The 15,659-nt window shown below is 37.6% G+C and overlaps 1 protein-coding gene across 1 annotated transcript in view; it reads left to right on the forward strand.

Moving 5' to 3' along the window:
* The window catches only part of LOC135221174 (unconventional myosin IC-like), a 162,029-nt gene that overhangs the window by 128,042 nt on the left and 18,328 nt on the right, over window positions 1-15,659 (forward strand). Inside the window, exons 9-16 of the mRNA XM_064258998.1 lie at window positions 1,510-1,617; window positions 1,824-1,984; window positions 3,025-3,194; window positions 3,628-3,761; window positions 3,986-4,153; window positions 10,563-10,701; window positions 10,846-11,077; window positions 11,468-11,698. Of these exons, the coding sequence (XP_064115068.1) occupies window positions 1,510-1,617; window positions 1,824-1,984; window positions 3,025-3,194; window positions 3,628-3,761; window positions 3,986-4,153; window positions 10,563-10,701; window positions 10,846-11,077; window positions 11,468-11,698 (1,343 nt within the window). The remainder of the gene's footprint in view (window positions 1-1,509; window positions 1,618-1,823; window positions 1,985-3,024; window positions 3,195-3,627; window positions 3,762-3,985; window positions 4,154-10,562; window positions 10,702-10,845; window positions 11,078-11,467; window positions 11,699-15,659) is intronic.

Genomic DNA, 15,659 nt, shown 5'->3' on the forward strand with positions numbered 1-15,659 from the left:
CTCAAGTTTTATTCTTTGATAAAACTATAGAAAGTCAAGGTCAACAGACAATCTTGCGGTGTTTCGTAAAAAAGACCAGACTAGATTTCATGTTCCAAGAACACCCTGGCATGATAGCCAAAGGAGTTTCTTTTTTAAGAGGTCTCATTCATTATGTTTGCATAAAAGATTTGAGGAATTTTTTCTTAATATCAATTGCTCAAGAGGTGAGGGCGCGGCCTCGGAAGCATTTCAACAGAGCCATGACACTCCAGCTAACATTCCTGAGTGCCAACGGCTTTTGCGAAAGCAACTCTGTTGTTCGCTTCCACACTTCCCAGTTACAATCTGCGGGTATTCCGTAAAAAAGACCAGACTTGGTTCATGTCCAAGAACTACCCTGGCATTGATAGCAAAGGAGTTCTGTTTTTAAGAGGTCTTCATATTCATTATGTTTGCCATAAAGATTTGAGATTTTTTTCTTTTTTTAAAATATGAATGCTCAAGAGGTGGCAGGGCGCGGGGCCTCACGGAAGCCATTTCAACAGAGCATGACACTCAGTAACCATCCTGAGTGCCACGCTTTATTTGCGAAGCAAACTCTGTGTTCGCATTCACACTCCCGAACGGGATGTGAAGACGCACATTTCAGAATCCGTAAGTCGCTAGGACGGCCATACAGTATCCGTAAGATATATTGATTTGGGTGCAAGAAGCAACCACGAATTCCTATCCTATAGAAAAGGGATAGGTGTGCTTTTAACTTTTGAAGGGTTGGTCGCTTGAGGCCGTGCCTTGGTTCCTTTTTTTAGCCTAGAAAGTTATGGGAACTAACTTTGATAGGTTAGGTTCAGGTGGGGGTGGTTTTAGCTTCGGTGCCCTCAAAAGTATTGGTCATATGGTCCTAGTCACCCATTGTTGGTCACGCCCCCCGTTGACAGATCATCTAGAGCGCAACCAGCAGTTACGAGGTCGTCTACCTCGCTGGCAAACTCCTAGTAACGCAGAAGCAGACTTTGGTGACAAGTTAAATCACGAAGTCGGGCTTATGCTAAACAGGTCAGGAACCAAGATGTATATCATCTACTTAAATTTAGTTTCCCAAAAAATTCCTATTCTGTGTCTCTTCCCACCATCCGAACGGTGCGGGGATTCAGCTATATAATAATTCTGTTCAGGTAAGTTTCATGAACAAAAAAATTATTATTTGTTATAATACAATTAAGTGTTTGTTCATTTACTTACCTGGCAGATATTAATATAATTAAAGTGCCCACCCACCTTCCCCTACCGAGGAGACAGTTGGGCCACTGATAAAATATGAATAAGAAAATCGGGAAATAGTTCCTGATATCCGCCTCCCAGCGGCGGGAATTGGGTTACTAACGCCACCTGGCCGCCCACTGTGCGTTGCCGCCCCGAATTTTTAAATTCTTGTCGGACCTCAGAAAATACAAAAAGCTTATATATATATCTGCCAGGTAAGTATGAACAAACTTAATTGTATTATAACAAATAACATTTTTTCTTTGTTTGCAGCTTTTTGGATGTGACAGTAAAGCTCTAGCCAAAGCTTTAACTCACCGAACTATTGAGGCTCGAGGTGAAAGAGTAACTTCACCCTTAACCCCAGACCAGGTAAGTTGAATTTTTTATGATGTCTGTATGCATTAAACTATAAAGAATATTGTATATAAATCAAAAATTCTAAACATCTGTAAGATGACTAAATCAGTATTTATTAATTAGTGCAGTAGAATTTGATTTGGTTATACAATGATATATGTGTGATGTTCAATATTTGGTATAAGTACACCTTACTGAAAAAGAGATCTGTTTTATAGGCTGTATATGCTCGTGATGCGTTGGCTAAATCTGTCTATGAACGAGTATTCAATTGGTTGGTGAATAGGTTGAACATGTCTTTAGATTCTGTTGAGAAGGGACGGAAGACCTTGCTTGGAATCCTTGATATTTACGGTTTTGAAATCTTCAATAAGAATGGGTAAGATTTTATTGAACAGTACCATATACTATACTTTTACTTTTTCATGTGTCTAGAATGTTGCCGTATCGTAATATGTCTGTCTTATTCTATCACTTTCCCTATACGTAATAAAAACTAAAGAAGACTAATGCCTCAATTGAGAGAGACTTCTGAATAGAAGAAGAACAGTCATGACTGCCAAGGCGCCAAATAGAAGTGACGTCTTTTAAGAAACTCCACTAACAATGATGTTATTAACTACTGTCCAGACTACTAGGCACAAATATTTACAGTGTTCCCCCCGTATTCATGGGGGATGCATACCAGATCCCCTGCAAATAGCTAGAATCCATGAATAGTTGAAACCCCTATAAAGACTTAAAACTGCCTATTTTGTTTGTTAAAACTCAAGAAAACCCCACTAAAAATGTTTATACCTGTTTTTTTTTTAATAGTTTTATCACAAAAAGTGCATTTTATGATGAAATTGATAAAAAAATATAACAGGAATTTGCAGATATTTATCATAAAAATATCGCGAATATGTGAATTTTCCGCAAATAATGCGGGTATATATTCCAGAGAGAAATCCGCAAATATGTGAATCCACTAATCCGGAGTGCGCGAATATGGGGTCACACTGTACAATACTACATAATTTACATTATCCTACTAAAACAATAGGACTTACTGTAACTTTATAAGACTGACCAAAAACATTGTTTATGTTGTACTAACTACTTAAACCACATGCCAGCTTCTGCAGTCATCCTATCTAGAAATGTACCGTATGTATTCTATATGATATTAACCGTAACTGCAACTAATCTTTGATATTTTCTATGCATATACCACGTTTAATTGGTGATGAGGATGGGATTTGAACCCACGTTTTTATTTATAAAATGGTTAAACTATTTGTTTGGCCTTTCAATCCACTTTCATTAATAACTGTTCAAGATAAAAGTTTGTTTACAACAATTGTTTCTGCATTAGAAATATAATAAGGAAATTTTACAGCCTTACTTCATTTTAGAGTTTTTGTTGCTACATTTCAGGTTTGAGCAGTTCTGTATCAATTACTGTAATGAGAAACTTCAGCAAGTGTTCATTGAGTTGACACTGAAAAGTGAACAGGAGGAGTACCGTAGGGAAGGTATTGAATGGGAGCAAATCTCATACTTTGACAATAAGATCATCTGTGACTTGGTTGAGGAGAAGCATAAAGGCAAGTCATGAAGGTTTTCATATGTACATGTTTGTACATAACAGTGGCTATGACTCAAACTGTTACACATACCTTGCTGTGCGTAATGTAGATTAGTGTGTTGTACACATACATTAAATTATTTCCATCAACCCACTTTATCCTTGTCCAATCGTTTTGACCTCTTCCCAACTGGCTATCCAGCTTCTTTACTTTACCTTTCTTCAATTTTTGGCTTTCACTTAAAATTAGATTTTTTGGACAACCTATGCTAAAAATAAGAACCAGTAACTCACTGGCATCGTCATTATTTTATAGTGGAGTCTATGTTTATGAAGAACAAAGTTCAAAGTTCACCACTACTGTTTGTTTTAGTCCTAATTTCACTAATAAACTATGGTACTCTCAGTGTTTGTTATGTTTTACATTCATAAAATATATATGGGATTTTCAGGTATCATATCATTGCTTGATGAGGAATGCTTACGTCCAGGAGACGCATCTGATATGACATTCCTTTCAAAGATGAATTCTCATCTGTCTAAACATGACCATTACTTCAGTTATGACACATCAAGCAATAATAAGGTATTTTTGATTTACTTTAGTTAATGTACTTTCTGAACTATTTCATTTGGCAGATAAATGGTATTTAGTGTATTGTTATACGTATCATTATAGTCATTAAATGTTGAATTACAATATATGTATGTTAACTTGAGAGTAATAAAAGACCAAAAACAGGTTCATCATCAAGATTAAGAACATCATAATCTAATTTTATATATTTTACATGTGTAATGGTTTTGCAGGTTAAAAAAACTATCAATAAAGATGAGTTTCGTCTTCGCCACTATGCTGGAGATGTAGCTTATCGAGTGCAAGGTTTTATGGATAAGAACAATGACTTACTTTTCCGTGACTTGAAAGAGGCCATGGCACAGTCATCAAATATGATTGTCCGAGTGGCTTTCCCTAAGGTAAGTTTATTATTATCAGGTAATAATTATAAAAAAATAGAATAAGGATAAATAATTCTTTTCTTCTTAGGCTGAAGAGGCCTTTTGTGAATAAAGAACAAAATTTCATAGAGCTGTCTCTTTACATAATTATTATTATTATTATTTTTATTGTTAAAGAGAATGGCAGAATTAAGCAAGTTGATTTTATATATTGTTTTTTCTATTTTTCTTATGCTCCGCTGCTCTAGCTCAGCGATGTTTCTTAGTAACTTGTAGAATTGCTGAAGGTGATCTTTTATTTTATTAAAACAGGATTCTGGTATACTGGTATTAACAGTATAGGATCTCGGGTTCCGGTCAAGCAAGGGTCATAATCAGTGCCAGTATTATTCTGTAGGCGTAGCTCAGTTCCAGACTGGGGTTGTCTTTGGTTTACTGCTGGTGTTAATTAATGCTGGTATATCTGGTATTTACATGACATTTCGACCTCCTCGCAGGTAATCTTCTAGACAAATTGGTAAAGGATTGTAGCAAGAGAGTGTGCGAGTCGGTATTTACAGTGGCTCAGACCTAGAATTGAATTCTCATTGGTCAGGTTGGTCTTGGGTGAAGTCGGGGATCTCGCATTGATGGTTGCAGAGATTCTGTTGTGTGAGCGGCATAGTAGTGTGCCTAGGGATGGATGTTAGGAGTTCTGTCTGTAACAGGAGTTCTATCATCCTGAGGGAGCTCCTGATTATCTGGCATTGTCAGGGGGTCGTTTGCCGCTCTCCGGGCGGTGGTGGGGAGGAGAAACGTTTCTGGAGTGACATTCAAATTAGGTTTCTCCATTCCTATATGAAGGGCTTCCAGGAGGCACAGATGTCAGAGATATGATGTCAGGTCTATGATCTTGATATTAGGGATAATATTGCTTTTTATTCATTTGTTATGGGCAGTCCTAGCGTGGTTAAATATGGCTCCTTCTCAGTCAACTCTAGGTCTGAGCCACTATAAATACTGACACACAGACACTCTTGCTAGTCCTTCTACTAACTTGTCTAGAAGATGAACTGCAAAAGTCATGTAAATACCAGCATCAACACCAGCTATAAACCAAAGAAGACCCCAGCCTGGAATTGAACTACGCCTACAGAATAATACCATCACTGATTACAGCCCCTGCTTGACCTGGACCTGAGATCCTATGCTGTTAATACCAATATACCAGAATCCTGTTTTAATAAAACAAAAGCTCACCTTCAGAATTTCTATAGTTTTTAGAAATGCCCAATATGAATATTGGCCAGTTACTCAGAAACATCTCTGAGCCAGTGAAGTGGATTATAAGAAAAATTGAAAAAACAATAGTATATAAAATTAACTCTTAATTCTGCCATTCTCTTTAACAGTATGTGCCTAACAGAGGGTCTTCTACCAAAATATTATTTTTATGTTACATATAAATTGTTCCCGTCCAGCTTGATCCATTCATTTAAAAATGAAATCCATTCTTCTTGTTTTATTTTGGGCAAAAAGGTTAATAACTTTCTCCTTGATTTCTGGATGACTGGTAAGGAAATTTTTCTCAAATGAAATCATTGCAAGTGCATTGAGCCTTTCCTGATTCATGGTTACACACTGATACAAAATGTAAACGAGGAAATGGGTGAGCGGCAGTGCTTTCCTCCACTGTGGGCCTGACTCTTTCCTCCCCTCAGACATGTGTGCATGCATATGACAACCAAACACCATGTTGCTGGAACTGTGAAGCACACAGTTCCATACAAGCATTTTTGTAGTTTCTTCACAAATAAGATAAATGACAATGGCCAATGACATTGAATTATTTATCATGGTATTAAATATTATGTACAAGTATTAAAGAATGAAAAAACAAATTACGCTGTATGTTATTAATAAATTTTGAGTGAAAACAGGTGCTGCAGTTCCACTGTGACTATATATGAGCCTCCCCTGCTTTTGGCAGTTTCAATTTCCTTGAGATGGGAAGACAGCCAATAGTCCAAGGAAGCTGGTATGACACTCCCTCCAAGCAGGTGACCCCAACTGACAATCCTCCCAATGACCTCCCCAACCTGTCAAGGAGGTAGTATCCTTATGTATTATCACTCATATGAATGGTGGAGTCAGGTTGGCCTGTTTGCCACAGAATCCTTTCAGGTCACAAAGAGTAGCCCAACAAAGTCCCAGCCTCAGGAAAAGTCTGCTGGATGTAAGGTGTGACTTGTTCCTCAACACTTTCTCTGGTGGCTCCATAGATTAGCCAATCATCTAGGTACACCAGTGACAATCCTTCATTCCGTAACTCCCATAAAATAGGTAAAGTATATATAAAAATTAAGCACACTGTTTGTTCAAATTTGACATATCGAGGATCACCCATTGTTTGGAGGAATGTTTCTTGGGGACATTTCAGAGTGGTGGCAAGTAAAGCCATCTTTTTCTATGGTCACCTTTTAAAACTTAAAAAAAAAAAAAAAAAAAAAAAAAAAAAAAAAAAAAAAAAAAAAAAAAAAAAAAAAAAAAAAAACTAGTTTAGAGGAGGGAAAGGGTGAGGCCATCTCTACTCAAAGCCCATTGTGAATTGTAGTGTCACCCAAGAGGAGGACTCCCACTGCATGTTATGCTGTAGAAGACAACCTCAACCATGCCAATCCTATAGGGCTCCACCTCTCCCCTTCCTTTTCCAGGAGTTGATTTTTCTTTCCCCTGGTAGGAGTGACTTGTTTGCTTTGAAAAGGGTGCTGATGCTATTGTCCTTTCTTCTGTTGTTGGAGGAGTCCTTTAATACTTACTGTAGGCTTGTACAGTTCTGATTCACACCAAGCTTTCTTAGGTTAAGAGAGATGAAACTCTCAAGGATGGTGTTTCCCAGATCTGCCAAACACTATTCTCCAAAAATAGTATATATTGTCCACTTCTGTAGTCGGGCTCACTCAATGAGTTGTGGAACAACAGACTCTTCAAAAAAGGTTCTAACAGGTAGGAGAAGAAAGCTATAGGGAGGTTACATTGGGGAGCAAAATGTTGGAGCCCACCAATGCTTCCTTTCAAACCTTAATGCGACACTCCCGAAATTCGTAGAGTGCTCCCAATAAGGTTCACATAAGTGTTTTGGCAACTGCTGTGAGCCCTGTTCTGGAAGACAGTGGAAGTTCTTTAATTAGGTGGGGCCTAGCATAAAATTCAGCTATGGCTATCCTGAGATTTTCCTTGTAGAAGTCACAAATTGCTGGGTAGCCATGTCCATTGGGAGTTTTTTTCCTCTCATGAGGGAGGAAAAAATATTGCTCATTCCTTTGTAGCACGGTTAGAACTGAGATGGTGGAGACAAAGGGCTTTATTTCTGCCATAAACTCTCATTTTTCAGTCATCACAAAATACTGAAATTCTGGCTTCACATGATTGATTGATTCAAAAGTGATGAGAATTTCCTTATCAGGGAAGCCTGGATAAACTGATTGAGCCAAGGCAGTCATATCATCATTGCTTGGCAGTATAGAAGTCCTGGATAAATACATGGTTGCTGCATGGAAAAGGCAAGATTCTCTTTTGAAGTATCTATCTCATGTAACGTAGAAGACTGTTCCCTAGATCTTCTGGATTCAGAGGGGAAATTTCAGTGGCTCTATGCTTTTCATGTCAGGTATCAGTGACTTCTCTCCTAAGGAGTGATTCTTTGTCTCCATAGGAGGAGTTTTAAGTGGGAGTTCCTAGAATCCAGGGCTTTTGGAGTATTGGCCCAAAAGTGGATTCTGTTTGGAGAGAGATGGAAACACACTGCCATAGTTCTGCCAGAACATGTCCAGTAGTTTCCTTCTGTACTCCAACTGAAATCTATAACTAATAGAAACGGCCTAAAAATGAGCTCTTTCATTATTTAAACTTGCAGCCAAAAGCATGTGGCATATTCCACACATGTCCAGCCACCAACCAAATTCTCCTTTATTCTTTCAGGGGCACTCATTGGCTGGTAATTTAGAGCCATTTTCACAGGTGACAAGCAGACTGAGCAATTCACTGTGGAGTGCAGGTAATGTGTAGGTCCTGCATCAGTAGCCCTGTAGTGATAAAAGGAACAAGTGCTCAATAAAAATGACCTGGTGTTAGCTACCTATATCGCTGTAGAGCCTGCAAACACTTCAAATTACCCCAGGCTTACATGCCCACAACTACATGTCCATGTAAGGAAACATGATAAATGGGTCTTATTTATAAAATAGTAGTATATTGTATTAAAATATTATGTAATTCACAGTTACTACAGTAACATTACCTTAAAGAATTTACAAATTAAAATTATTTTCTTAACTCAATTAAGACCAAACTAAATGGATATCAATACTGTTTATTTCTACACTTCAGAACCTTTGATTACCTAGCATATTCCCAAGCCAGGTAAAGGTTATATAGCCTACAGGCAATGTTAGTTGGTACATAAATTAATAATTATGTATTGGAATTACGTCAAAAACATATATAAAATCAGCATCTGTGATTTTAAATTGTTTGGCAAAGCTCACCATACAAAAAGTACTTTTGTGTTCCCTTAGGAAAAAGACAGCTGTCATGCCTTTTCTCAACTCGACATACTGGTGAAGTAACACCCGTAACCCATGTTGGAAGTGGATATAGTAATATAGTACATGAATTTGTATTTCCTTTAACACTTGGCAAGAACCACAATATTAAGGATAACTGGGGAACTATATCATAAAACCATTAATTTGATTATAAAATACTACAAAGGAAATCTGGCCTTTAGTAAACTCCAAGGCTTGTAAGGTTATTACATAATAAGTTTCAATAACAATATTGTCTGATATTATTGCCGTAATGCTAGTTTTCACTCTGTCAAACAAGAAAAAACAGCACAGCAATTACAGTGTAGCATAACTATCTACTTTTAACTTCTCGCCATGCAAGAGGCCCACTGGGTCCTAATTGTAACATTCGTATAAGCCTACCCATTAAAATTTCAAGGAAATGAACTTTTTCACTGGGTCTTAAAACTAAGTACCTAAGTACTTAGCTTGACTGGTGTTAATAGGAATGAAATGTGTAATAAAAACACGATTCCCAGAGCACAGCCTGGGGACTAGGGAACTCTAGGACAGACAATTTAGATGGTGCCGACTTATGTTGTCACATCTGTGCAATAAGATGTAGAGCCTAGGTAATTGTTGTTGGACAGGAGATTGAGCCCTTATGTCCTGAGTCCTTCATATTCTATCACTGTGCCAACAAACACTATTCTGACCGAAACCAACTATAAAAAATTCTTTGTAATTGGTTTCTGTCTTATGGAGCACTGTGGGGTCCATGTGAGTGAAACTTCTTTGAGGACGAACAGCGACTACACCATCAAAACACATCTATTATTCGTGTAAAACCTACCATAAAAAAACCATACGCTTTTCTAATGAGGTTCTGTTTGTTTCTTAAGATCTTGGTATAAAAAGTTCAGTAGAGGAAAGATATATGGTGTGCAGTAACTATGAACATAATAAATAGGTATATAAAAATACCATTGTATACAATGTACTGTAACTCTTCCAGTTTTGTAGAAGACAATAATAGTCATAGAGAGTTTTTTTATAAGTCATAAAATCTGATCAGTTGGGATACTGTTGTGACACCATATAACTTGGTTGATGTTTTTGATACATTGCATAATCATGGAATCATTGATCAGGAATATAAACAATTAATTCAGATTCATATGATAGAAGCATGTTAGACTAATTTTGGTACTCTAATTTTGTTGCTTTAATGCATATGCAAGCCAGAATTAGGCATTATCTATGTTTTTCATTTTTTGTTACCCGTTTGTCTAAAATATTTTACTTCTATTGTACTTGTAATTATAGACAGTACTAACACAACATACAGTATTTTTATACTCCACTGTCATGATAATGCTTTCATATTAAAGCTTGCTTTATGAATTATCCTGTTATGGCAGTGGTCTTGGACACATTATCAGACTTACTGAGAATTAGATTACGCCTCAATACTTTATCAGACTGATGAGAATTTTGCACTTCTATACATTTTACATTGAAAGGAATGTCATTAAAAACCTACAAATGTATTGTACTATGGTAGTCCATAAAACTGGTTATGCTAATAAAAGTTCCTATGCATTTGATTTTTGGAAAAAGGGGAACTAATAACTGTTGTTGAAATGAATCATTCTTTATACTTTACTAACACATGAGGTTTTTATTTTCCAATATTGTTTGATATTTGCTGAAATGCCATTTCAGTTTATTATTATTCAAATATTTAATGAAGTCTTCCACATTGTTGTAATTAAAACTTATATTTGCTAGAATATCTACTGTTATTTCTTAAACTAACATATCAATTACATGAAGTGGTATTAACTCATCCATCTTCTGTAATGTACTCCTGGTTTCAGGAAGAGTTAATGGGAAAGAAGAGGCCAGAAACTGCTGGTACACAGTTCAAGAACAGTTTGGCTAATTTGATGGTCATCCTTATGAGTAAAGAACCTTCTTACATCAGATGTATTAAGCCTAATGATGAGAAGCGCTCCTGTAAGTGTCATATTTTCTATTTAAATGAAAAAACATTGTGAAAAACAGCATTTGTTAACTGACAAGAACTACTGCAAATTTTTAAAAATTACTATCCGTTTGTGTTTCATTTTGTGTATTTGCTAATTATACTCTTCTTTCCAGACTGCTTCGATACTGAACGAGTAGGACATCAGGTCAAATACTTAGGTTTGATGGAGAATTTACGAGTGAGGAGAGCTGGCTTTGCTTACCGTAGGAAATATGAAATCTTCTTGGCAAGGTACAAGTCTCTCTGCCCTGCTACTTGGCCAAATTACAGAGGCAAGCCAAAGGATGGCGTAAGGGCCATTGTTCAACATCTTAATTATCATCCTGATGACTATCGCTTGGGAGAGTAAGTTGAGTATGCTACCGTTTAGAAATATAGCAGATGAATGTCAAAATATTGCTTGACTTCCTACCATTCTTTTTGCATTACAACTATATGTACCTAAAGTACAACTGCAATATTATATAACAAGAAAATGGAAAAGTATTGTAATACAGTACATGACTACCTAGCAGATAATTACATCAATGATTATTCAATACAGAATTACTATTCACAGTGTGAGAGCTCATAGTGTTTGCGAGTCATTTCATGACCCATCATCCATTTATCCTTTCAGCTGTGTGTTTTTAAAAGGATTCCTAGCATTAAGAATGTAGTCACTAATGAGGTGTTATAATAATTGCATGCAGCACTGTCAAGAGGGTATGTTTTGTAAATTATGATTATTTTCAGGACAAAACTCTTCATCAGACTCCCCAAGACACTCTTCTACACTGAAGACAAATTCCAAGCTCGTAAGCAAGAGCTTGCAACAATGATTCAGGCAAAGTGGAAGGCTGTTATGTATCGTCGTAGATACCTAAAGATGAGGGAAGCTGTTACTAACATAACTAAGCACTGGAGACGTGTGAAAGCCCAGAGAGAATGTGCTCGCCGAAAGTGGGCTGTTGGAATTGTTCGAGCGTAAGTTACAAATTTTTTGTTATCTTGACATGTTGTACAGCATCTTTTAAAAAGACTGCATTTACTTGTATACTACCAGGAAAATATTTTTATACTGTAGTTTATATATATAAAAATATTGATCCTCCTTAACTATGAATAATTTCAATATCTAGATACTATAAAGTGTAGTATTTCTAAACATGCTTGCTAGAATTTATAAGAAAAGGAACTACATATCCATGAACATAAACTGCCAATTAAAAAAATTAGTATATTTCCAAATACAGTTTTAGTTCTATTGATTTATATTTGTTTTATTTTTTGTGTGTGTGTGACTTGTGATGATACATATTGTGTTCTCTAAGAGAAGTAATATTTTCTGGCATTTTTTTTTTTTTAAGTCACCAACATAGAAAGAGTGAAACAACAACAGAAATATGAATAAGTATACATGCAGACCCAGACTTATGTAGGCAATGAACTAAAAGCTCTCAAACAGGGATAAACCTTCCCGGTCATATGCATTCGTTGTATCGTGCCAGTTTCTTACAACAAAAAATGAAAAGAGGAGTATGTAAATTTTACTTCTCCCATCAATAATACTTGTTTTTAATGCCCAAAAGGGTACTTAGTGAATTTGGAATATTTGATTGTATTTATTAATTATATACCACATTTGACATCATGTATGGTGCAGCAGCATGTAAGATGTATCGTAATTCTTGGGAAGGATGTTCTGGAATAAATAAAAACTGGTACCCCTTTTTTCCCCCTGATCTTCACAGTTTTTTCCCATTCAAGGGAACTTGAAGATATTCTACAACAGCATTGTTTTTATAAGGAATGCCAAATCCTATGTTATCATATATCACTGATATTATTCGGCAATGTTAATGTGATTATGTCAAATATACACTGCAATAGTAGGTTCAATAATGTTGAAGACTGTTGGAGGCAGTATATTAGGGAGCAGCAGATGCATAAGGGGAAAGTTTATGAAAGTTAAAAAATGCATCCTTCATTAGAAAAATAATAGCCAGTGAATAAAAATTATATTGAAGTTAGTTGCCAGCACATGGGTAATGTTAATATTCAATCCTTATTAGACATTTGTATGAAGAAAATATAACTGATACAACTGTTGTTACCTCAGGTAATATACAGCTGATTATGCTAAAACAATGCAATGTTCAGTAAGAACATAATGACCAGAGCATAACATGTGTGATGTACAAGTGTTGAAGTAGAATATTATGCGAGCAATATTCAATACTTTGTTTTGTACATGGAACTTACCCAGCAGATATATACTTAGCTATAGACTCCGTCGTCCCCGACAGAAATTCGAATTTCGCGGCACACGCTGCAGGTAGGTCAGGTGATCTACCGCCCCTGCCGCTGTGTGGCAGGAATAGGAACGATTACCGTTCTAGAACCAGATTTTCTCTGTCGCGGTAGTGTCAACATACGTTGTTGCTACCTCCTGACTTGATTTTCGTTTTTTCATCATCATCGACCTTCTGGGCTGTCTTTGGCAGGGAAGTACTGGGTCTTTGGTTTGGCATACGCTTTTATTAACTTTTTAATGAATTTGGCTTCGAAATTTCGAAGAATACATTACGTGAAACTACCGAATTTTTCGGTAGACACTCATATATTTTGCAATAAGGGAAATATTGATTTTTTTTTTTTTCACTAATACGTGTATAAGTGTTAGAACTTGATGAAGGAAATATAAGATTTAACTTCCTACTTTAGGAAGTCAGAAAGCATATAACTAGATACGCTTCCTTTAGAAGCTTTAAGAGCTCTCGTACTAACGAGCAGTTAGAGTATTGACAATTCTAGTAGTTGTTGCATCCTCATCACCTTCTTACTCCACAGAATCTACAAATTCATATGTGCAAATTTGAAGATAAATGGATGGAGCTCAAAAGGCGAGCTCTAAAAAGGTAAGAAGTGAATATAGTGTTCCCAGTGCAGTGGAGGGTGCGTCTGATCGGCTCCGTAGCGCTTCCAGGCCTAGACCTCTTCCAAACTCCCAGACCCAGTGGAGGAGGAAAGTCGACAGCCGCAGGAAGGTTAGGGAGAACCCTCACCGGTCAGGCGTCCCCTCGGCAGGTTCTGTAGAACGTCCCAGACTGCCAAGGATAGCCATTGATAAGGCATCCTTACAAAAGTGCGTCTCTTCATCTTACATCCGAAAAGACGAAGAATGTATGTTTGGAGTTTCGATGATCTAGCGCGTTCTCTGAAAACTAAGAGAACACTGAGCAAGAGCCAGCCGCTGCCAGGAAGCCGCGTTCCAGCAAGCTAGCGTGAGCTACATTCCAATAGCCAGCAGCAAGGCGCGTTCCAGCTAACAGACTAGCGTGAGTCGCGTTCCTACAACCAAACGCGAGCCGCGTTCTAGAAAATTTTTCTTGGCGCAAGGCGCCTTCAAAGAGACGAAGCGCCAGCCTGGCGCAAATTGCGCCAGAAAAACAGACGGCTAGAGCAAGGAGCCTTATAGTAGAGTGGCAATCAGAACGATCCTTCCATGAACGTTTCGGGCAAGAGGCTCTTTCTAAAAGGGGTCTAGTAGGCGCTCGGAACTATCAGGGCGCACGGGACCTTCCACGCAAGCGGAACGTTCCAGGAGCGAGTCTCCTTTCTAGCGTGCGGAACATTCCAGGTGCGCGGAACATTCCAGGCGCTAGGTGCAAGGAGCCAGGCGCCAGAATATTCCTAGATCTTCTTATGAGAGAGAGGTCAGTCGCGAGGCTCCTCTTTGAGTTTTCAACTTGAGCAACTTTCCCCTGGCAAAGGTGCAAGATGTCGCACAGGCGGCCGTCGCTTTTGCCAGAAGGATTCTGATACTAAGAGAAGCCATTTTTTCATTATTCAGAGGACTCTCTCCTTCATTCATGCTCTTCCCTCGTTATGAAGAGGCAAGAGCTTTGGGAGTTTTCTTATAAGAATCTCATCGACGTTTGGGTATGATGGCGGATAGGAAATAGCTACTTCCTTCCGTAAACCTTACAGATGAACAGGAATTCTGTCTCTTCCACGATTTATGAGGAAATCTCGAAGATTTAAAGAGTTCCTGGATTAACTTCCTTCCTTAAGGAGATATATATACTCTTTCTATCGTTCTATTAACGAAAAGAACGAAGATAGTAAAAAATTTTTCCTTTCTCTATCTGCCTCGGCAGGGAAAGAAGGTAATAGAGTATCTGCTGTATGAGAATACGATACGGCAAATCATAAGCACACCGTAGTTACTTCTTTGCTGAGCAACTCAATTACCAGTATCCTTCCAGGAATTTCCTAGGAAGGACTACGCTTAAAGGGATTGTTAAGACAACACCTACTTAACTTCTAGATTTATCGAAGTCTTGTTTCGCTTAGATATGCATTATAAGAACTTCCTGAAGTTCGATAATAATTTTATAAGATTCCTTTATTAAATGGAGTAGCTGGCAACTCTGGAAGAGTAAGGCCAGTCGGCTAACGAGACTGCTATCGCTTAGACAGATAGACACCAACGCAGTATCATGTAGGTGTCGGTCATGAGTGGTCGGTTACATGTCTCTCTCCTGCGGGATGGAATGACTAACCGTGTCTCTCCCCCACAATCGTGGTTTTAGCCTCGGATTGAGGGGATAGTTAAGCAAACATAAATAAAATATTGTATAATGCTCTCATGCTTACGAAAGCATGGCTTATTAGAGTACATGCTTAGTGAGAAGATGAATGTAGTAGAGAATTCACTTTAAGACTACGGTATGGTCAAGTCTTATGCACATACCGAGGTTAACTACAGAATTCCTAGTATCCTTACAAAGGTTTCCTAGATTAATGCTGTTTACCACAATGTGACAGTATTATAAAGGATTCTAATACGGCAGAGCGCGATATATATAATTCTCTCATCCTTTCGAGAAACGCACACAACCTTTTTAGAATCGGATATTGCTCAAGAGAAGTTGGGTGAGTC

The sequence above is a fragment of the Macrobrachium nipponense genome, chromosome 2 (assembly GCF_015104395.2).
Source record: "Macrobrachium nipponense isolate FS-2020 chromosome 2, ASM1510439v2, whole genome shotgun sequence".
Taxonomy (NCBI): Eukaryota; Metazoa; Arthropoda; class Malacostraca; order Decapoda; family Palaemonidae; genus Macrobrachium; species Macrobrachium nipponense.